The following is a 23,832-nucleotide window of genomic DNA, read 5'->3' as shown; positions in this document are numbered from 1 at the left end:
CCGCACAGTAGGAACCCAGAAATGTCTTGCCAATCACTTAACAGCGCAATTCTTGCTTGCTTCTCTAAGCTTCAGATGAGAATAGCTCCAAGGCTTACTTGTGATACAGAAATGTTCCTATAATCTACTGGGGGGGTGGGGGGAACCCATAGAACATTAATAGAAACTAGGATCTCAGAACAGTAACGTAGCAGAAGAAAAATGATAATTACCTTGTGGCTGAATGTTTAAAAGAACTAAGCATTGTTCATCAGCAATTTTGTTTTTAGAAGGCTGAAACAGGTTATAGCACATGTGCAAAGAGGAAGAAGTTCTCCTGAAAAACTCAATTCTGAAATTGCCTTATATCTTTTTTTAAAAAAAAGAAGGAAGGAACTTGGTTGAAGACAGTTTAACCAAAGAAGTCTGTTTTCAACTTTTAAAAACAATTGCCATAGAAATATGTGTGCTGTCTCCTAAGCAGAAAACCAATCATAATAAATGTTTAGGAGAGCACTCCAGCTGCCATAGGCCTCTTCCACTTTAGAATTTTTTATCAATTTAATCATGGGTGAGAATAATGCCAATCACTCTCTGGTAATAAATGGAGAGACGGTTATAGAAGGGAACTTATCCATCTGTCACGTGTTCTCTAGTATCAGTACAGCTAAGCCAGAGGCGTGCAGTCTATTAGATTGAATAATCAGATCATAGCCATCAACAAGACAAAGATCAAGTGGAAACAGCACCATTTACTACAGGGTTGGGGGGACCTCTTTCAGCCCAGCGCCTGAATTCAATTTCAGAGAAACTGTCAGGTGGACGCACTCTAGTGATGGGAGGCCCGAAGGAAATCTGCCAACCTAGTCTAGTTTAAAGCAATTACTGCCAGTAACTACACCTTTGGAGAGGCGTTTCAACCTTTTACAATGTGTGTGTGGGGGAACTGCACAAAAGTTGAGAACCCACCAAATGATCCATGGTTGGGGAAAGGGAATGAGGCCAGAGTAAGGGATGGGTCCTTCTGGGGAACCCTGGACGGCTAGCGTTTATGTAAGAATGGTTTTCGTTTATGGAACATGTATGGGACTTGTGATCAGTCATGGGTGGGAGGAGGGAAAAAGTATGATTTCTTCAGAGCAACTTTGAAAGTATAAAAGTATGCTGTGTGTGGATGATGGGCAGAGTTCCCCCTTCAGCTTGCTGGAGGTGAGCTTTCTCCTACGCGGGTAGTTCTGAATGAAAGCCTTTGAATCTGGACCTGCCTGGACTCCGTTCCCTTCCGAGCCCCGAGTTATTGTGTTTAAAATGCAGTGTGCAGACATTATAGAGATCCACAGGGCTTGTCTTCAGGCTGGATATTCAGGTGGGTGGGGGCGGGGGAAAGGAGTGTGGGGAGTTCACAAAGCTAAAATAGATACTTTTGAGTACTGGCACAATGTTTGGTTCAGTTCATTCCTGCCTGCATCTCCGCCCCATCCCTCTGAAGCTTGTAAGATGGAAAGAAGAGGTATTCCCAGGTTTAAGGCCAAATTTGATTTAAAAAATAATAACTCTGAATCGTATTACTTCAGACTACAGGTGAGGCCCGGAGTCCTTGAGGTCACCTTCAGCTGATCCGCCAGCTAAAGCCTTTCCTGGACAGGGATAACCTAGCCACAGTCATGCACGCACTGGTAACTTCCAGATTAGACTACTGCAATGCACTCTACATGGGGCTGCCCTCTAAGACAATTCAGAAGTTGCAGCTAGTGCAAAATGCAGCAGCTAGACTGCTGACCAGTACATCTCACAGAGACCAAATAACACCGGTCTTAAAGGAATTGCACTGGCTGCCAATACACTTCCAGTCAGAATTCAAGGTGTTGGTAATGACGTTTAAAGCCCTAAATGGCTTGGGACCTCGATACTTGAGGGAGCGCCTCTCCCTATATATGTCTGCCCGAGATTTGAGATCTGTTGGAGGAGCCCTCCTCCACGTCCCACCGACAAGAGACATACATTATGGTGGGACGTGGGAGAGGGCTTTCTCTGTTGTGGCACCCTGGCTGTGGAATGTCTCCCCCTGGAGGCCTGACTGGCGCCAGCACTGGCGGCGGCACCAAGTTAAGACATCGCTTTTTAACAAAACCTTTGATGGCTAAATTCACCAAGCCTGCACATAGTTTTAATTGTTTTAATTGGTTTTACTGTTTTTAAATTCTGTATTGGTTTTAGCTTATTAATGGTTTAATTTGTTTTTAGCTGTGCGTATTTATTGTTTTATATTGTTGTATGATTTTATCAGTATGCTGCCCTGAGATCCTTGTGATATAGGGTGGGATACAAATGTCTTAATACATATATAATAAATATTACATGTAAATGAGGCTAAGGCAGCTGCACCCTTCTGCCTGAATTACTAGTTTTGCAAATGCAGGGAGGAGGATAATTGAAATGTATGGTCTCCCACCTTTTGTGGTGTAGTTCAGCTTGATTCTACTGCATGTACATAGAATCATAGAATAGCAGAGTTGGAAGGGGCCTACAAGGCCATCTAGTCCAACCCCCTGCTCAATGCAGGAATCCACCCTAAAGCATCCCTGACAGATGGTTGTCCAGCTGCCTCTTGAATGCCTCTAGTGTGGGAGAGCCCACAACCTCCATAGGTAACTGATTCCACCATCGCACTGCTCTAACAGTCAGGAAGTTTTTCCTGATGTCCAGCTGGAATCTGGCTTCCTTTAACTTGAGCCCGTTATTCTGTGTCCTGCACTCTGGGATGATCGAGAAGAGATCCTGGCCTTCCTCTGTGTGACAACCTTTTAAGTATTTGAAGAGTGCTATCATGTCTCCCCTCAATCTTCTCTTCTCCAGGCTAAACATGCCCAGTTCTTTCAGTCTCTCTTCATAGGGCTTTGTTTCCAGACCCCTGATCATCCTGGTTGCCCTCCTCTGAACACGCTCCAGCTTGTCTGCATCCTTCTTGAATTGTGGAGCCCAGAACTGGACACAATACTCTAGATGAGGCCTAACCAGGGCCGAATAGAGAGGAACCAGTACCTCATGTGATTTGGAAGCTATACTTCTCTTAATGCAGCCCAAAATAGCATTGGCCTTTCTTGCAGCCATATCGCACTGTTGGCTCATATTCAGCTTGCGATCTACAACAATTCCAAGATCTTTCTCGTTTGTAATATTGCTGAGCCAAGTGTCCCCCATCTTGTAACTGTGCATTTGGTTTCTATTTCCCAAATGTAGAACTTGGCATTTATCCCTATTAAATTTCATCCTGTTGTTTTCAGCCCAGCACTCCAGCCTATCAAGATCACTTTGAAGTTTGTTTCTGTCTTCCAGGGTATTAGCTATCCCACCCAATTTGGTGTCATCTGCAAATTTGATCAGCGTTCCCTGAACCTCCTCGTCCAAATCATTAATAAAAATGTTGAAGAGCACTGGGCCCAGGACTGAGCCCTGCGGCACCCCACTCGTTGCCTCTCCCCAGTTTGAGAAGGTTCCATTGATAAGTACTCTTTGAGTCCGATTCTGTAGCTAACTGTGAATCCATCTAACAGTTGTTCCATCTAGCCCACTTTTAGCTAGTTTGTTAATCAGAATGTCATGTGGTACTTTGTCAAAAGCTTTGCTGAAGTCAAGATATATGACGTCCACAGCATTCCCACAGTCCACAAGGGAGGTTATCCTATCAAAAAATGAGATCAAATTAGTCTGACAGGATTTGTTCCTGACAAATCCATGTTGGCTTCTAGTACTCACTGCATTGATTTCAAGGTGTTTACAGATTGACTTCTTTATAATCTGCTCCAGAATTTTCCCAGGGATGGATGTCAGACTGACTGGTCTGTAGTTCCCAGGTTCCTCTTTTTGCCCTTTTTGAAGATAGGGACAACGTTAGCACTCCTCCAGTCGTCCGGCACCTCACCCGTCTTCCATGATTTTGCAAAGATAATAGACAAAGGTTTTGAGAGTTCTTCTGCTAGCTCCTTCATTACTCTAGGATGCAGTTCATCGGGCCCTGGAGATTTAAACTCATTCAAGGAAATTAGGTGTTCTTTGACCATTTGTTTATCAATCTCAAACTGCAATCCTGCCCCCTCAACTTCTGCTTCACTTTTTCCAGGGGGGTCATAGACCCGCTTTTGGGAGACGACCGAGGCAAAGTAGGAATTGAGCATTTCAGCCTTTTCTTTGTCGTCTGTCATCAATTTGCCATCCTCATTAAGCAGTTGAACCGCCATTTCTTTCCTCTGCCTTTTACTACTCACGTATCTGAAGAAAGCTTTTTTATTGCTTTTAGCATCCCTGGCTAATCTCAGCTCATTCTCAGCTTTAGCCTTCCTGACGCCATTTTGGCACTTCTGCGCCACTTGTCTGTACTCTTCTTTTGTAGCCTGGCCTTCCTTCCACTTCCTATATGTATCCCTTTTTGTTTTCAGGTCATCTCTAAGCTTTTTGTGGAGCCACATTGGTTTCCTCTGTTGTCTTCTATCTTTTCTCCTTGTTGGAATTGTTTGTAACTATGCCTTTAAAATTTCCTTTTTTAAATACTCCCACCCATCCTGCACTCCTTTTCTCATTAGGCTCCCTTGCCACGGGACCTTACTTATTATAGTTCTGAGTTTATTAAAATCAGCTTTCCTAAAATCCAGAGTACGTGTATGGCTACGCTCGACTTTTGTCTCCTTCATAATCAAGAATTCAAGTATGACATGGTCCTCAATTAGCTTAGGTCAATCCATGTACTTTCAACATTAATCTCTAGCACTCCAAGTAAAATATAATATGTAACTTTTATGTTATGCCATTCCCTTCCTGTCAAGAATTCTACAAACTCTGAACAGTGCTGGGAACAGACATGTCTTCCTATATGCGTATATGTTGAATGGAGCAGGTGCTCTATGATTGGTTTGCCCAAGAAGGTGTGTGGGTTACTTGGAAGCTCAGCACATGGTCTCGCCTTCTACAAAAGGATCCAGTTCTCAAGGATCCAGACCACATCCCTTCCAAGCCATTGCAATCCTGTTTCCTTGTTGCTGCTGCTTTTAAGTGCTGGGCTGTAGGGATTTTCGAAGCTTCTAATGCAATTGCTGTGTCATTCTTTTACAGAAGGAGGTGCAGACAGGAGACATTTTTAAGGAGAGAGCTCAATGGTAGAGGCTATGGGCGAATCCACTCTTTTCCCCTGCTGCAATTGCTACAGCTGCTCTGAGAAAAGATTTTTTTTTTAAATCCCTTTTTCCATACACACCAGACCAGGAAAATCTGCTGCTGCTACTGTCCCTTCTTGTTCCCCTCAGGAAGTTCCCCCTGGTGGGAGCAAGACTGTGGTCTGGGAGTGTGCTGTCTCCTCCTCCCCACACCCAACCCCCCAAATGAACAGATTAGCAGGAGCACTAGAAGCTTTCAAGCGGTCGTCATGCACAGGCTAAAGAGCATCAATTGCAGAAGGAGGAATACGGGGCAAATGCTGAAGTGAGAGGACTATATAAAATGCTCAGTAAACATGAAACAGGGCTAGTGCATGTAGAGTCTTAGAGAAATATTATTTTGCTTTTCCATTACCTTCTGAAAGCATGCGGTGGTGCAGAACCAGCTGCCTCCTGCCCTGGCTTGAACATACAACCTGAGGAATTCTTGAAAGCCCACATACTGTCACCTAGCCGCACTATTCCATTGCCTCTGCTGAAAGGGCAGCTGTCTTTGACCTACCCTCAGCTGCCCCCTATCCACAGCCATGCCAGCAGGCTACCTGAACTGTTTCCATCCCAGCTGGTCATGATAAGAACTGCAACCTGTACTTGCTTTCCCCCTCCTCCCACCCCATCCATTATTCCTTGTGTGTCATGTCTTAAATTTAGATCATAAAGGGCAGAGTATAAATGCTTTGAATACCTAATACATACATCGCTGTGTGAACTCATGCTCACCGTGTGAGTTGGCTCTAATAAAAGGCATTGACCAGGTTTGGATGCCATGTTGGTGGGTGCCACGTGGCATACGCAAACCCCACTCGGGGGTTGTCATGTTGTGCGAACCTGACAAGCGTAGGTTAAACAACCCTCGCATAACCTTAAAACAGCATAACCCATGTACACCAGGTTCGCACAACATGAAAACCCCGAGTGGGGTGGCATATTCAAAATGGCAGTCGCATGCACCACAGCCTCACTGTGGCTGAAATAACTCATGCTGGGCTGTTGCGTTGTGCGAATACCCCCATTATCTCACTTTCTCCATGTCTTTTGTTAAATATAAAGTATTTTTTTTCAAGGATTCAATTAAAAAGGAAATGTTTGACTAGAAAGTTATCAGAGACCACACAAGCACTGGCAGGGGGAAAGGCTATTTTTCAAGTCCTGTCATACATTCTTTCATCTCACATGGATTTATTTTGACTGAATTTGAATGTGGCCGTATATTTTCCATGGAGAACAATATAAAACATTATTAATATGTCAAATATATTTAGGCAAGTGGATTATCCATTGAGTAGCCAGATAGACAACAGTTCAAAAATAGTATAGTGGTGACTCTTCAACATCAAAGGGGAATATGACAGAGATAAGGGGTTTCCAGACTGACTTGGAAGGTGATTCTTCCCCCCCCCCCTTTTTTTTTTTTTTAGATTGAGACCTTTTGATACACATTTTGTGTAGTAAATACTGTTATCAGAATTGAGCATCTGGGCTAGGATGGGCTATTATTCTCTTTCCAACCCTGCTCTGCTGCACTTGAACTGTTGTTCCTTCAGGAAACATAAACCACTCCAGTTGTGCCTAGCTCTGATAAAGCAACAGAAGGCTGCTTCGAGGCCATCTGACAGTTTACTCGAAGTTTACTTCTGAACTTGCTTCTGCTTATCTGCCTCTTAAAACCCAGACCAGCCTCCTTCTTGAATCTTTCTCACTCTTTTAGTCTAGGCCTTGGGACTCAGCCACCAAGTTACCAGGATGACCTTGGGCAAGTGACTAAAATGGGAGTATGGGGGTGGGGATCATATATGCTACCTAGAGCCCCTTTGAGGAATGATGGGATAGATTTGTACTAAACAAATGAATGGTGAGTCTCCACAATTTGCCTGCAACCTATGGCAGAGGTGGCAAGGAGGTGGGAGTTCAGACATGCTCGCTCTCTGATCCTGAGTAGCTGTGTTTTGTATTTTTGTTGACATTGTCCTGACACCTTGGCTCAAGAATCCATTTTGTTATGGAAGCAGCAGCACAGCCACAGGCGTGGAAGGCTGCCAGGAACAAGAGTAATGCCCTGGGAGGCTACAGAGGGGAAAGAGTGATGGTATATGTGCTTCCTCTGTTGAGTCAAGGGAGCTGCTCCCATGCAACTATGGGGCCATGCAACTGCCTGACCAGTGAAATAAATCGTTATTCCAATTGTATGTAATTATATTGTACTAAACTAACTACATTCAATACAATAATAATACAAGTCAATCACAATTAACTAATCACAACCGTGTACATTCAATTTCATTTCTGTGTAACATTCAATTATTGTTAACGATCATTCAAACCAAACTCAGTCAATGCATTGAAATAAGACCCCATTTTAAATAAATAAGAACAATATAGACAGTCAGTAGCCCAATTCACATAATAACATGACCTGCACATTTACATCAAATTGGTCATAGTTTCACCAAATAATATAACAAGGTTCATGCTATTCCTTGTTTCGAAGTCTCTTTTTCAAAACGTTGGTCTTAGTAATCACCAACCAGCAGTGAAATGCTCATATAATCTCTCATTATTTGGTTTTTCCAAGATGAGACCATCCTCTGGTATCGTATCAAGTCTAGTGAAATGTACTTTGCTTCATCACATTGCTTTCTGTTCCTCAACTGCCTACCTGACTGCCAGCTAACCCATATGTAAATTGCCCGATCCAGATCCCTGGTGGGGAAACATGAACAAGGACAGAAGGCAACAAAAAGTTCTTCCATTCTTATGTAATTCTCTGAACTGTTTCCAGATGTGAATTTCCCATTTTTCTTTACAACCAGTGGCAACTTAATGAATGAACGACAATACGTACTTTATGTGAGTCACATTCTTGCATTGGTCACCAATTCAATCTAATCTACATAAGGATATTAAAAGTATATCCTGATATCTTAACCCTCCAATACTTATAAAATGCACTGTACTAATCTTATATTGAGGTCAGGAGGACCTCCAACTTATTCTTATTTATTTTAAATGAGATGTCTGTGACATTTACTGGAATTTAATATAAAGTTTGTAGTGTAACTATACAATGAGGGTATCTCGAATCTATAGTTTAACCCCATGTTAAATCCTCTAAGGGTCCCAGAAATCTCTCACACACCTTTCCCTTTAACTCTAAGCCCCCAAGAGGTATGTAGTAACAAAGAAACAATATGTAATTGCTAAATTAAAACCATCTTGGGGTAATTTATACCCCAAATACTATGAATGTGTTTCATCCTTTCCAATACACTTCAATTTAGGTCTGACCTCAATGCTGTTTAGTGAAACACTCACATTAACCACACACACTGAGGGTGGTATTTGAAATACTAGAGAAAATGAACCCCTAAACGTCCAATAGGGCCTCCTTCAACAAAAACGTTTTTTATAAAAAATTGAAAAATGTTAAGACATCAGGTTCTCCTTCCTGTTCCTGAATCTGCCACTGATCAGCTGTTCAGCGGGCAGGAAGAGAGAGGGGAGAGAAAGAGCAAGGCTAGAAACTAGGAGGGTGGAGAAATACTGAGGTAAAGAGGTGTGAGAAGAGAAACAGCATGGCCAGAGGCTGGGAATGGAGAAAGAGACAGAGCAAAGGAGAAAGGTCTGTGTGGATAGAACAAGATCGGGTTGGCCAGGAAGCAAATCTATCCATTTCCTCTTCCCTCCCGGCTCAGAGCAGTTTCTCAAATTTCAAAATGTGCCTGTGGGTCCAGAAAGGTTCGGAACTTCTGGTATAGCTCACTTGAGGACAGCCTATCACACTACTGATACTGGAATGCAAGGTTAATGCAAGGCATATGAAATTCAAGTGGCTTTCGAACTGCCTGGAAAGGATACAAGATGGATGCATCGTAGTGATTCATTAAGGTACTTTCAGTTAGTAAATGAGTAAATACTAGAAGAGAAAGCCTTTATAGTGTATTGATGCGATTCAAAGTGCTGGTTTTTACCTGTGAAATTCCACAAAGCTTGGGATATTGAGACCAGGCGGAAAACCTCCTTCCCATTTATACCTACCTATGCCTTTGGTCATCTACAGAGGCCACCCTCCAAGTGTCCATTCAATCTGAAATTCTGAGGTTGGCCATGAGAGAGAGAGGAGGGGGTGAGGTCCTTTTTGGTCATAGTTCCACTGGCTAAAGAATGCTCTTTCTTGGGAAGCTCGCATGGCTTCCACTTCGTTGTTTTTTTCCTGGGCTAGGTTTAAGATTGTTTTATTATCCCAGGCCTTTTAAGATCTGCGGCCTTGTTGGTGGTTTTAGCCCCTATACTGAACTGGAAGTTTTGGAATCTTATGAATTTGTATTGTATTTTACTCTACTGGTATTTGTGCATTTGGGTTTTTTCAGGTTGGATTGGATATTGAAAATATATTGTTGGATATTTTTATTTTATTATTGCCATGTTTTTAAATGATTTTGTATGACGCCTAGGAAACTTGTTCTACAGACACCTAACAAATGTATTAATAAATGAGGGAAGTTGATTTTGACAATGTTTCCTATCAACAACTGTTATTCAATAAGTCCGGTATAAGATAGTACCTGATATATTTCCTCCTCCTGACACAAGTCAAGTAGGAATAGTTGCTGAGAGAAATTTTGTGAACAGTTTTGGAGGGAAAGTTTCTGAAAATGCCACTGAAAACATGGGGCATATTTAAAATTGTTAGCATCTTGGAAGACAAATTCAGAAAATGTTTTGAAAGCCAACATGTACTTACCTGTGTTGGAGAATGTTTCAAAATATCTTAAACTGATTATAATCTTTCCTTAATATAAAGCTCATCACCTTTGTTTCCGCATGTGTTTAAAGAAACAATTCTTTCACACGAGGTGAAATGAATGAGTCCTCTGTTAATACTATGTGACACCATATATTCAGAACACAATAAAAAAAGTATAATACACCTAGTATAAGTGCTAGCATATGTTTTAAACAGCATGTGCATCACAACTTAACAATTTATTACACATCCAAGACAATGGCATCCAATAAAACTATTAAGAGACAGCTGGTGACATTTAATGGAAATTAATATACAACGAGTTCTTGACATAAAGTACAGTTCTTTGTAATTTAATAGACCTTTTCATTTTAGCATCTGAAAATACTTTCCCAACAGTTAAAGTAAGAAGACATTTGTAAAGCAGGGTAAAGGGCAATATAAGAACTTAAAAGGTGAAGGAATTAACAGAATAGATTTTAATTGCTCAAGTGAAGTAATATATGCAGGTTGCTTACCTGTAACTGTAGTTCTTCGAGTGGTCATCTATGCATTCACACATATGGGCTTTGCGCCTGCGCAGAGACCGAACCGGAACCTACTATAGCTGAGTGGAACGTTTTTGGCGGGAACCCCTCCCCCACGCTACCGCGCATGTCCCTGGGGTTCCCACCCTTACCTCAGTTTACAGGAGTCCGACATTTTGCCCCCATAAACATGAGTGTAAAATGAAATAAAGTACATTCCACATATAACTGTGTCATTTATAAGTCTCACACCACCAAGTGGGGATGGTGGGTGGGTTGTGTGAATGCATAGATGACCACTCGAAGAACTACAGTTACAGGTAAGCAACCTGCATTTCTTCTTCGTGGTCTCTATGCATCACACATATGGGCGAGTAGCAAGCTGACATACCTTTGGAGGTGGGTTGGTGCATCATCTGAAGATCTCCGAGAGCACTGTCCTCCCAAACGAGCAGTCTTGTCTAGCACGGGTGTCCAAACTGTAGTGCTTGACAAACGTGGATGGAGTGGACCACGTTGCGGCTCTACAGACTTCTGTCAAAGGAACACCTCTGCTGAAGGCAACAGATGTTGAGACGGCTCTAGTAGAATGAGCTGTCACAGGCTTTAAAAGGTCTAGTTTAGAGATAGAGTAGGCAAGTTCAATTGTCTCTACTATCCAGCGTGACTGTCGCTGGCAAGACACAGGAAGTCCCTTAGAAGGCTCTCCATAACAAACAAACAATTGATTTGTTTTTCTAAATTCCTGTGTCCTAGCTCTGTAAAACGCAAGAGCTCTCCTTACATCCAGTGTATGCAATGAAGACTCAATAGGTGTCGTAGGATTCGGGAAGAAAGCTGGCAGAGTGATATTCTGGGAAAGATGAAAAGTTGACACTACCTTAGGCAAGAAGGTAGGGTCTGTGCGTAACACAACCTTATCCTTGTGAAAGATAGTGTAAGGAGCATCTATCCTGAGAGCTTTCAGCTCACTTGCACGTCTAGCCGATGTAATGGCTACTAAAAAGACAGTCTTAAATGTTAGAAGCCTAAGGTCTGTTGAAGCCATGGGCTCGAAGGGTGTACGTGTCAGTGCTTGTAGCACAACTGACAGGCTCCATGGTGGAACGATACACTTCACCGTCGGTATCGTATTCTTAAGCCCCTTTAGGAATTTTCTGGCTGTTGGATGTGTAAAGGGTGAAAACCCATCCATGCCACGATGGTAAGCCGTAATAGCAGCTAGGTGGACTCTGATGGAAGTGAGTTTGAGTCCCTGCTGAAAAAGTGTCAATAGGTAATTGAGGATCAACGATAAATGGCAAGATTCCGGTGCTTGATCGTTCTCTGAGGCGAACTTTTGGAATCTTTGCCACTTACTGTATAAGACTTCCTTGTGGAAGGCTTCAGTGCTGCTAATAAAATATGGTCTACAGTTAAATTTTTGGTACGAAGGGAGGAGTGGTTGTTATCCTCCACGCCGTCATCTTGAGGGTCGACAGATTTGCGTGTCGAACCCTGCCCTGGTGTCGAGACAGTAGCTTCGGTATCGACGGGAGTCTGATGTAATCCCCGTTCGATAGTCGAAGGGCGTGTGAGAACCACGTCTGTCGAGGCCACCATGGCGTGATCAAGATGCAATCCGACTTGTCCGTCTGGATCTTGGCTAGTACCTTCGTCAATGTGGAAAGGGTGGGAAGATGTAAAGAAGATCTCCTTTCCATGTTCTGGTGAAAGCGTCTCCTAGAGAGTGCTTTCCTCTTCCTGCTCTGCTGCAGAACCTGGAACAAGCTGCGTTTTCTTCGGTAGCGAAGACATCGACAGCAGGGCGGCCCCAGTACCGAAAAAGATCGTCTCGGACTTCGGTATCGAGCTCCCATTCGTGGTCGACGTGGAAGGACCTGCTGAGGGAGTCCGCGATGACGTTCTTCTTCCCCGCTACATGGATTGCAGTCAGGTAAGTATTTCTCTTTATGCACCAGTTCCAGATTCTGAGTGCAGAGCGGTTCAGAGGGTGTGATCTTGTTCCACCCTGTCTGTTGATGTAAGCCACTACGGTGATGTTGTCTGTTGCGATCAGGACGTTTCGGCCCTCGATCATTTGTGAAAAGGTCTTTATTGCATTTTCCACTGCTAAGAGTTCTAGGTGGTTGATGTGATATTCCCTTTGAGAAGGAGGCCAACGGCCCTGAGCAGTGAGGGAATCGCAGTGTGCTCCCCATCCGGTTAAGGATGCATCCGTCGTGATCGGAGCTGTAGAATAGAAGTAACCGTTGTCATACGGAACTTCCTCGGGGTGATGTATCTGTTTAATTGCCTTAAGTCCATGATTAGTCGAAGACCTCCATCCTTCTTCGGGACCGTGAAGTAGCGCGAGAAATACCCCTGGTTGAGTTCCTCTGCGGGCACAGGAGAGATGGCTCCTTTCGCTAGGAGGGTCTGTACCTCGAGAAGCAGAGGAGGGGATGGCGCTGTTACTCTCACCCCCGAAAAAGGAGGGAGGACATCGAGCTCGATGGCATACCCTGAGTTGATGATAGTGAGCACCCAGGAGTCCAATGTTATTGACTCCCATTGATGGTAATATGGTGCCAGGCGGTTCGCAAAGGGAGGTGGATCTGGAACCGAGAAGTCAAACCCGCTGCTTCTTAGAGAAGTCAGGCTGGTGCTTATCTTGTTGGAAACGACTTTGGTATGGCCGTTTCCTTTGAAGTTGCTGTTGCTGCCTCGGTTGTTGATATTGAGGGCACTGTTGTTGTTGCTGCTGTTGAGTCGGTGGCCTTGACCAGCGCTTTGGTTTGTACTGCGGAGGTGGAGCGGTGAAACCCATCTTTTTTGCCGTCGTACGGGCCTTATATATAGTGTCCAGTGTTTCATCTGTTTTTGTGTTGAACAAACCCTCGCCATCGAAGGGCATGTTCTCAATCCTTGCCTTCGTCTCATACGTCAGGTTCGCCGATCTTAGCCAGGCGTGTCTCCTCAAAGCTACTGCCCCCATCATGTTTTTGGAGTGGCAGTCGACCTGATGTCTGGCGGTCGATAGCTGCTGTTTAGCTATGGCTGAGGCTTCAGCTTGGAAGACCCGAGCCAGCTCCCTTTTATCCTCTGGAAGGTAGTCACATAGTGACCCTACTTTCTCCCAGAGGAAGAGTTGGTATCAGGCCATGGTCGCCTGGTAGGTCGAGGCCCTGATACCAAGGGATGCAGAAGAATAAATTCTCCTGCCTGCAAGATCTAATTTTCTGCCCTCTTTGTCCACCGGGGCGGAATGCGATTTTTGTGATTGGCCCTGTGCTGACTCCACCACGATTGAATTAGGTTTAGGATGTTGGGCGAGGAAACCAGCATCTCCCTCCTGGATACGATAAAGAGTCTCAAGTCTCCTTGAAGTGGCTTGAGTGGACGCAGGAGTTTTCCATGAGAGCTGTGCTGTCTGCTTCAGGGCCGGAGGGAGAGGAATAGCCACTGCAGCATTACTTTTAGTTTGGAAGACGTCGTAAATGGGGTCTTCGACCGGATCATCGGGTTGTTGTATGTCTAAGCCTAATGCCTGAGACATTCTCCGCATATGCTCTGAGAATCTTCCCATATCGTCAGAGGGTGAAGCAGGGTCTTGCGAATGGAGGGCATCCTCTGGCGACGGTACCGAAGGGGCAACCGATGCCCTAGAGTCGGTATCGGACGGATAGTCATCCTCGGGGGAAGATACAGTAACTATTTGAAGTTGCTGTAGCTCAAGTTCCGATTGTTCCTGATGGGCCGGTACCGTAGCAGCCGCTATCGGTATGGAGCCGCTATGGCATCGATGAGCTGATGCTGGCGAAGGATGATGCGGCGGAGGGGCCAACGGAATATGAAGGACCCTCGACGTAGGAGGAGGCTGGGCATAGCAAGCCTCTGGTGCATACTGGTAATCCCGATCTTGTGGGAAGTACCTGTGCGGGCGATAATAATCCCAGTCATAGTATTCATGCCTGGGTTGGAATTCGGAGTATTGGGAAGTTCTATCCCACTCCTGCCTTGGCCTTTCTGCAACAACTGGTCTGGGAGACGGCTGTGTTAGAGGGATAGGCTCCTCCATGTCCAGCACTTGTGGTGGGTCTCTCACTGACGCTACCGAGGCCGAATCTCTAATCTCTCCCTCAGATAGGCTTAGCGGCCGCCTCGGTATCGACGGTAACTCAGAAGTCGGTCTCAAATGAGGTCTCGGTACCGAAACCGTTGCAGGGGCTGTTGGTATCGAAGGAACCGATGTTTGAATAGGCTTAGAAGGCCGTGGGGACTTTTTGGAGTGTTTTTCTCTGTCCCTCTTCTTCTTTTTCTTCTTCTCGACCTCCGAAGAAGATTTGGGAGTCCGGGCCTTCTTAGTAATCTTTCTGGCCACGGAGCTCGCCAGTGACCGCCCAGGCGTTAGGGGTATCAATGCCCTATTGTTCGCACTGGTATTGTCGCACTCCTTTGTGCTGCGGTCTGGAACGGACTTACTTGGTGCCGTTTTATCCATTTTAGCCTCAGTTGGCTTTGAAACTGTGGTGCCTGTGGCTCTGAGAGCCTTTTCCCACAGAATAGCACGCAAACGGTCTGTCCTGTTCTTCCTCGTCTGCTTGGTGAAGGACATACAATGATGGCAGGTTTCCACCTTATGACTTTCGCCTAAACAAATAACACACAAAGAGTGTCCGTCGGTAGGGGGAAGTTTTGCCCCACACTGAACACACTTGCGGAATGGCGCCTTCACTGCCATTCGGCTCAGGCCGCTGCGACGAAAACGTCGCTGAGGGAAAACAACTACTAACTATCTATCTATCTATCTATCTATCTATATATATATATATATATATTATCTATAGGAAGAAAAAGATATAAGAAAGAGAATATACAAGAATTTGAAGGATTTGAAGGATTTAGGAGAAGAAAAACAGGAAAAAACGCTAGAGGTTGGTTCTACAGGTCTAGGCATAATGGCGGACGACGAAGAACTGAGGTAAGGGCGGGAACCCCAGGGACATGCGCGGTAGCGTGGGGGAGGAGTTCCCGCCAAAAACGTTCCACTCAGCTATAGTAGGTTCCGGTTCGGTCTCTGCGCAGGCGCAAAGCCCATATGTGTGAGGCATAGAGACCACGAAGAAGAACCAAGGTGGCACCAAAGTACCAAATAAGGAGTTTGTCATATATAGAAAAAAAAAACATACAGTCGTGTGAAAAAGAAAGTACACCCTCTTGGAATTGTATGATTTTACATATCAGGACATAATAACAATCATCTGTTCCTTAGCAGGTCTAAAAATTAGGCAAATACAACCTCAGATGAACAACAACACATGACATATTACACCGTGTCATGATTTATTTAACAGAAATAAAGCCAAAATGGAGAAGCCATATGTGAAAAAGTAAGTACACCCTTACTGCTTCCATAGGAATTAAGATGCTAAGTAGCAGACAGGTGCTGCTAATCAAATGCCCGTGATTAATTGATCATCAGCAAGTATGAGCACCTCTATAAAAGCCAAAGTTTTTTCAGTTTGCTGGTCTGGAGCATTCAGGTGTGTGTTAACACAATGCCAAGGAGGAAAGACATCAGCAATGATCTTAGAGAAGCAATTGCTGCTGCCCATCAATCTGGGAAGGGTTATAAGGCCATTTCCAAACAATTTAAAGTACATCATTCTACAGTGAGAAAGATGATTCAAAAGTGGAAAACATTCAAGACTGTTGCCAATCTTCCCAGGAGAGGACGTCCCAGCAAAATCAAGTATGGTTTGTTTGGAAGGGTTGCCAGGAGAAAGCCTCTTCTCTCTAAAAAGAACGTAGCAGCACGGCTTAGGTTTGCAAAGTTGCATCTGAACAAACCACAAGATTTCTGGAACAATCTCCTTTGGACAGACGAGACCAAAGTGGAGATGTTTGTCCATAATGCACAGCACCACGTTTGGCGAAAACCAAACACAGCATATCAGCACAAACACCCCATACCAACTGTCAAGCATGGTGGTGGAGGGATGATGATTTGGGCTTGTTTTGCAGCCACAGGACCTGGGAACCTTGCAGTGATTGAGTTGACCATGAACTCCTCTGTATGTGTATTCTAGAGTCAAATGTGAGGCCATCTGTCCGACAGCTAAAGCTTGGATGAAATTGGGTCATGTAACAGGACAATGATCCCAAGCACACCAGCAAATCTACAACAGAATGGCTGAAAAAGAAAAGAATCAAGGTGTTGCAATGGCCCAGTCAAAGTCCAGACTTCAACCGGATTGAAATGCTGTGGTGGAACCTTAAGAGAGTTGTGCATAAACAAATGCCCTCAAACCTCAATGAACTGAAGCAACGTTGTAAAGAAGAGTGGGCCAAAATTCCTCCACAACGATGTGAGAGACTGATAAAGTCATACAGAAAACCATTACTTCAAGTTATTGCTGCTAAAGGTGATTCTACAAGCTATTGAATCATAAGGCGTACTTACTTTTTCACACATGACTTCTCCATTTTGGCTTTATTTCTGTTAAATAAATCATGACACGGTGTAATATGTCATGTGTTGTTGTTCATCTGAGGTTGTATTTACCTAATTTTTAGACCTGCTAAGGAACAGATGATTGTTATTATGTCCTGATATGTAAAATCATACAATTCCAAGAGGGTGTACTTTCTTTTTCACACGACTGTATCTCTGTGTTCTCTCAGTTCAGCATGATCAAGAAACGGAATGCAGTATAGTGGGGGTGATAATGTATTACAGAACAGTGCCTCCGTCTTATTTCAGGTAGCTCTTTCCTCGATAAAGTTTCGAGGCCAGCATGGATCAGGTAGCTCCATGTGCCTATCTTGTCCAGATTACTTTCTTTTCCCTATTTTGGCAAACTCTGGGCACTAGTTGGGTGAAAGAGAGAGAATGGCCTAAATTGGATGGAACACTAAACTATGGCCGTAGCTAGACCTAAGGTTTATCCCTGGATCGTCCAGGGGTCAAACCTGTTCATCTAGGTGACACACAGGGGATCCAGTGCTCAGGCAGGGGCGAACTCTGGATGATCCCAGGATAAACCTTAGGTCTAGCTGTGGCCTATGGTGAATGAGCCTTGGGCTCATATTCCTTCCTCCCTTCCCTCTGGCATGGCTGCTTTTGCTTCCTGTGACAAATCCCTACTTCTGATATAGCTCAGCAGTGCCCCCTAGAGCATCTGGTAAGCTGGCACTGTGCCAGGCCACCTGAACACGCTTACCTCACCTTATCTTACTTTTTGTCTTCAAAAATGCCACCCAAATCTTAAGCTATTTTTTTTTAAAGAATAATCTGACTGGTTCCAACCAGTTGGCTTTATTGATATGTAAGTTTATAGTCATTAAGAAGGTGGGTCAGTAACTAAATAATTTTCTGATTTGCTGATATCAGAGATGGAGGCTATCACGTTATTGGACAAACCAATGATCAATCTCTGCTAAGATCCCTTTAGAAGTAAAAGTTCATTCACTCCTAGAAGTTTTCCATATACTATCTAACTGGAGACCAACATGCTCTCTTTCAGACCATCTTTGCAGCGATAAACTTTGCATGTGATCTGGAACCCAAGACTCTACTCAAGGAGGTAACAGGTTACTAGATTAGTTAGATTGATTTTATTGATTTCATTTGGAATTCTGTGTATGTGTGTGATTGTTTTCCTTTCCCCCCCCTTTCCCCTAAATATATACATTTTTTAAAAAATATTTGAACGTTTGGCTGTGCTGTTTCAGAATGGATTTTTCACTAAACTCTTCCACACATGAAAGATGGTATGGTTACAAACCTACTGCTTTTGTTTTAAGGATTTTTAAGGGTTTTGTAAAATTCTGTATTTATGGGCTTGGGAAAGAAAGTCCAAAGCACCTTTCTATTATTTTTCCTAGGGGCATGTTGTAGGGAGAGGCCCTTAGCAATAGGGCTCAGAAACTCTCCAAGAAGCTGGACAGACTATGGTGTGTTCGTCCTGACTATGTGAAATTCTTTCTTTTTTCCCTGGGAAACCCTTGTAAAGAAATGGTCCACCAGGAGGAAAAGTCCCAGTCTCATAACACTTCCGTTTCCAAGTAACCCCCATTTTAAGTTACATCTGGCCATGTTAGAGGAGGGCAGAAGAGCATATGAATTTGAGGCTTGCTCAAGCTTTTTCATGTAATGTTAAACTATACGGACAGTCACAGGTCCCCTTGCTTTTCCAAACATTCTGGGGAAAGCAAAGCTGTATCAATCAACCCAGCAGCTTTGTGAGTAGCAATATTGAAGGGATATAAAATTTCCAAATAATAAATGCATAAATAAATGCTCTTCATGGTTTTAATTTTTGTGAACCGCCCAGAGAGCTTCGGCTATTGGGCGGTATAAAAATGTAATAAATAAATAAATAAAATAAATGTCGAACAGTGAAATGACCAGGCAGTGAATGGTCCCTCTCCTTCCCTGATTGTGGTGACATTGGAAAGGTGTTTTTGTAGGTGCTGTAAGCTACTACCACTCATAGAATCTATCACCACCTAAGCTACAATTGAGTTGCCTCAGTATCAGCCATATGACACAACAGGAGGGGCAGAGGATGTGGTGATGGTGCTGAAGAACCTGGGATATGCACTTTGTTGGGCATTTCTTTAAAGTATATTTCTGAAACTAGCAGAGAGAAAAACAAAACATTCCCATGACTAACATGCTGGGGGAAAAAACCTATATATGGTAATAGCTATGCTAAAACAAGAAGATTACCTCACGTTGATTTAGAAGTCTTTCTAAATCTGCTGCCATTTGATTCTTGACACGCAGCAAAGCTGTCTTTTCTTTATTTAAAAGTCTGGTAGAAAGAGGGATAGTGTTAGGAAATGCAGTAATAGCAAAGGATAATTTCTTTTAATCTTGTATTCTGGTTGCAACATGAATTTTTAAAGCAAATTGTTGGCAACAATGAATATATGCTGAAGCAACCGCGTAAAGAAAAACTCTGTCCTAGTTAAAACCTGTGTGTTTACATTGTTATGAAAAGGAAGACATGAATGCTTTCTTTAGGCTGTGAGCAACAGACCATTTAAACTAGGGGTTAAAGGCATTGTAGATGTTAAATATACTGGCTTAAGTTGTTCAGCCTCTGTACTATTAATCAAATGTGAAAGCTGAGTCAGTTGAGCTAATTTTCTTTAATATTACTCCATACAGAAAAAGCACAATAAATTAAAAATTGGGTTGATTTATAGCATTGTTCAAGACATAGTTCTGAACATCACAGTTCAAGGAGGCTGTGGAAAGATTGGATGGGATTCAGCAAAGAATTATGAGGGAAATGCTGAAATAACCGTGTGTGTGTGTAGCGCAGAGTTCAGGTTTACAAGGAAAAAGTAGAGGCACTTCATTTGGGGACTCTTTAAATAATGTGAAGGAATTATTATGCTATTCTGGTTCAAATTTTTCTAGATGTAACTGAGATGAAAAAAAGAAAGAAAAGAATCAAGCGGTAACACTTTTGACGATCTTTCGTCTAGGCGAGTCAAAGTAAGGAATGGCATCATATGGGCAAGATGAAAATTTTTAAAGTCCCAGGGATACTCATCCTGGAAATGTCAACGATGGGAACTTTTTAACACTCACCCCCACCCCAAATTGTCCAGCAGAAGCTAGCCTTCCTTTTGGCCCTCAAGATCATGATAATAACTGGAATAGGTGGGATCAAGGAGGAACTTGAAACATTCCATAATGACTGCTATGATAACATAACAGGAAAAGGCCTGTAATTAGTAAAGTCTAATTTAGGGCAAAGATTAGAAGAGCAATTTCCTTACCCATAAAAGTGGTGGCCTGCTATATCTTTGTGTGTGTCAGTATTCTGGCTTTGCCCTGTTCCAATCAACCCATCTGGAATTGGTTAATTCGGCTGCGGGTCTGCAACATTCAATCACTTTTGATGCGGACACACAGAATTATCTACATTTGGATGAGGCTGCTCCTCATCTCTCTGCACAAGTCAGTGCTTTGGGCTTGCCTTTTTCTAGTTAGGAGGCATACCCAGAACCACCGTATGTGGTTTTTATACACTAGAAGTTAACATTTGGGGTTGGAACCAATGTTAGTCTTCCTTAAGTCCTATTCATTTCAATGGGTCTATTCAAGGTAGGACTAACATTGGATACAACCCTTGGTGTGTAAGAGAGAAGCATGCCTCCAATTTTACACTGCCTCTTACTGACTTGATAGGTATAACTGAAAATTGGTGGGATGACTCCCATGACTGGAATATAGCAATTGAAGGATATAACTTGTTCAAAAAGAACAGAAGAAATAGAAAGGGAGGTGGAGTTGCACTATATGTTAAAAATACCTATCCCTGCACAGAAATACAGGCGGATGAGATTGGGAGCCCCGTCGAGAGCGTCTGGATTAAAATAAATGGGGCTAGGAATAAAAAGAATATGATAATCGGAGTCTACTACCGACCACCCAATCAAGGAGAAGACGAGGACGAAACTTTTGAGAAACAAATTGCCAGTGTTTCAAGGAAGTGTGATGTAGTAGTGATGGGGGACTTCAATTACCCTGATATCTGTTGAGAGACCATTACTGCCAAAAGCGGCCCTTCCAAGAAATTCCTGACATGTATGGGTGATAACTTTCTCCTACAGAAAGTGGTGGAAGGAACTAGAGGATCGGCAATCCTTGAAAGAAAAGGAGTGCAGGATGGGTGGGAGTATCTAAAAAATGAAATTTTAAAGGCACAGTTACAAACAATTCCAACAAGGAGAAAAGATAGAAGACAACAGAGGAAACCAATGTGGCTCCACAAAAAGCTTATTGATGAACTGAAAACAAAAAGGGATACATATAGGAAGTGGAAGGAAGGCCAGGCTACAAAAGAAGAGTACAGACAAGTGGCGCAGAAGTGCCAAAATGGCGTCAGGAAGGCTAAAGCTGTGAATGAGCTGAGATTAGCGAGGGATGCTAAAAGCAATAAAAAGGCTTTCTTCAGATAAGTGAGTAGTAAAAGACAGAGGAAAGAAATGGTGGTTCAACTGCTTAATGAGGATGGCAAATTGATAACAGACGACAAACAAAAGGCTGAAGTGCTCAATTCCTACTTTGCCTCGGTCTTCTCCCAAAAGTGGGTCTATGACCCCCCTGGAAAAAGTGAAGCAGAAGTTGAGGGGGCAGGATTGCAGTTTGAGATTGATAAACAAATGGTCAAAGAACACCTAATTTCTTTGAATGAGTACAAATCTCTAGGGCCCGATGAACTGCATCCAAGAGTAATGAAGGAGCTAGCGGAAGAACTCTCAGAACCTTTGTCTATTATCTTTGCAAAATCATGGAAGACGGGTGAGGTGCCGGACGACTGGAGGAGGGCTAACGTTGTCCCTATCTTCAAAAAGGGCAAAAAGGAGGAACCTGGGAACTACAGACCAGTCAGTCTGACATCCATCCCTGGGAAATTTCTGGAGCAGATTATAAAGAAGTCAATCTGTAAACACCTTGAAATCAATGCAGTGATTACTAGAAGCCAACATGGATTTGTCAGGAACAAATCCTGTCAGACTAATTTGATCTCATTTTTTGATAGGATAACCTCCCTTGTGGACTGTGGGAATGCTGTGGATGTCATATATCTTGACTTCAGCAAAGCTTTTGACAAAGTACCACATGACATTCTGATTAACAAACTAGCTAAAAGTGGGCTAGATGGAACAACTATTAGGTGGATCCACAGTTGGCTACAGAATCGGACTCAGAGTACTTATGAATGGAACCTTCTCAAACTGGGGAGAGGCAACGAGTGGGGTGCCGCAGGGCTCAGTCCTGGGCCCAGTGCTCTTCAACATTTTTATTAATGATTTGGACGAGGAGGTGCAGGGAACGCTGATCAAATTTGCAGATGACACAAAATTGGGTGGGATAGCTAATACCCTGGAAGACAGAAACAAACTTCAAAGTGATCTTGATAGGCTGGAGTGCTGGGCTGAAAACAACAGAATGAAATTTAATAGGGATAAATGCCAAGTTCTACATTTAGGGAATAGAAACCAAATGCACAGTTACAAGATGGGGGACACTTGGCTCAGCAATACTACAAATGAGAAAGATCTTGGAATTGTTGTAGATCACAAGCTGAATATGAGCCAACAGTGCGATATGGCTGCAAGAAAGGCAAATGCTATTTTGGGCTGCATTAATAGAAGTATAGCTTCCAAATCACGTGAGGTACTGGTTCCTCTCTATTCAGCCCTGGTTAGGCCTCATCTAGAGTATTGTGTCCAGTTCTGGGCTCCACAATTCAAGAAGGACGCAGACAAGCTGGAGCGTGTTCAGAAGAGGGCAACCAGGATGATCAGAGGTCTAGAAACAAAGCCCTATGAAGAGAGACTGAAAGAACTGGGCATGTTTAGCCTGGAGAAGAGAAGATTGAGGGGAGACATGATAGCACTCTTCAAATACTTAAAAGGTTGTCACACAGAGGAGGGCCAGGATCTCTTCTCGATCCTCCCAGAGTGCAGGACACGGAATAACGGGCTCAAGTTAAAGGAAGCCAGATTCCAGCTGGACATCAGGAAAAACTTCCTGACTGTTAGAGCAGTGCGACGGTGGAATCAGCTACCTAGGGAGGTTGTGGGCTCTCCCACACTAGAGGCATTCTAGTGTGGGAGACTAGAGCTAGTGTGGCACACTAGAGCTGGACAACCATCTGTCAGGGATGTTTTAGGGTGGATTCCTGCATTGAGCAGGGGGTTGGACTAGATGGCCTTGTAGGCCCCTTCCAACTCTGCTATTCTATGATTCTATGATTCTATGACTTATAGGGAAGGAGGAGCTAACGGGAAGCCATGTCTGAAGAGCACTTAGCACTCTCAGCAACTTGCCACACCTGAATTCTCTGAAAATAAGAAGCCAGTTCTAGTATGAAGAGTGACTTGGTTGGTTTTTTTTTAACTCCTCTTGTCCACCACCTCTGTAACCTGGTGAAACAACCCATGAACAATCCATGTTTTGGGGTTCACACGTAATGACAACCCATGGTTTAAACAACCTAAGTTCACGACCAACAATGAACTCGCTTTCTGAGTTGTTCATGGTTAACATACCATTGTTTGTTAAGTGCGGTTGCATTCACACATCACAACAACCCAGAATGCAAAAATACATGGGTTCACATTATGTGGAAGCTAGATGGATGTCTGAGAAATGCAGGGAAGGGCCACCCATGGAACCTTTACTTCCTAACTCAATGACACTTTGGGCCAGTTCACACAATCAAATAAACTACTGTATCATTATAAATATTCAAGCCAAGGCTTGTCATGTTGCTCGAACTCGGTAGGATTGTGCAAGGGTAACCAACCCTCACATAACCCATAGGCTGTTCTAGTGTTATGAGTGGGTTTCTAACTCTCG

At 43.4% G+C, this 23,832-nt stretch overlaps 1 protein-coding gene across 1 annotated transcript in view; it reads right to left on the bottom strand.

Annotated features, from left to right (window-relative positions):
* Window positions 1-23,832, bottom strand: part of PIBF1 (progesterone immunomodulatory binding factor 1) — a 132,210-nt gene that overhangs the window by 17,651 nt on the left and 90,727 nt on the right. The window contains exon 16 of the mRNA XM_063126002.1: window positions 19,174-19,258. Coding sequence (XP_062982072.1) covers window positions 19,174-19,258 — 85 coding nt within the window. The remainder of the gene's footprint in view (window positions 1-19,173; window positions 19,259-23,832) is intronic.

The sequence above is a fragment of the Elgaria multicarinata genome, chromosome 5 (genome assembly GCF_023053635.1).
Source record: "Elgaria multicarinata webbii isolate HBS135686 ecotype San Diego chromosome 5, rElgMul1.1.pri, whole genome shotgun sequence".
NCBI classification, from domain to species: domain Eukaryota; kingdom Metazoa; phylum Chordata; class Lepidosauria; order Squamata; family Anguidae; genus Elgaria; species Elgaria multicarinata.
This window is presented reverse-complemented; position numbering and strand designations above follow the sequence as displayed.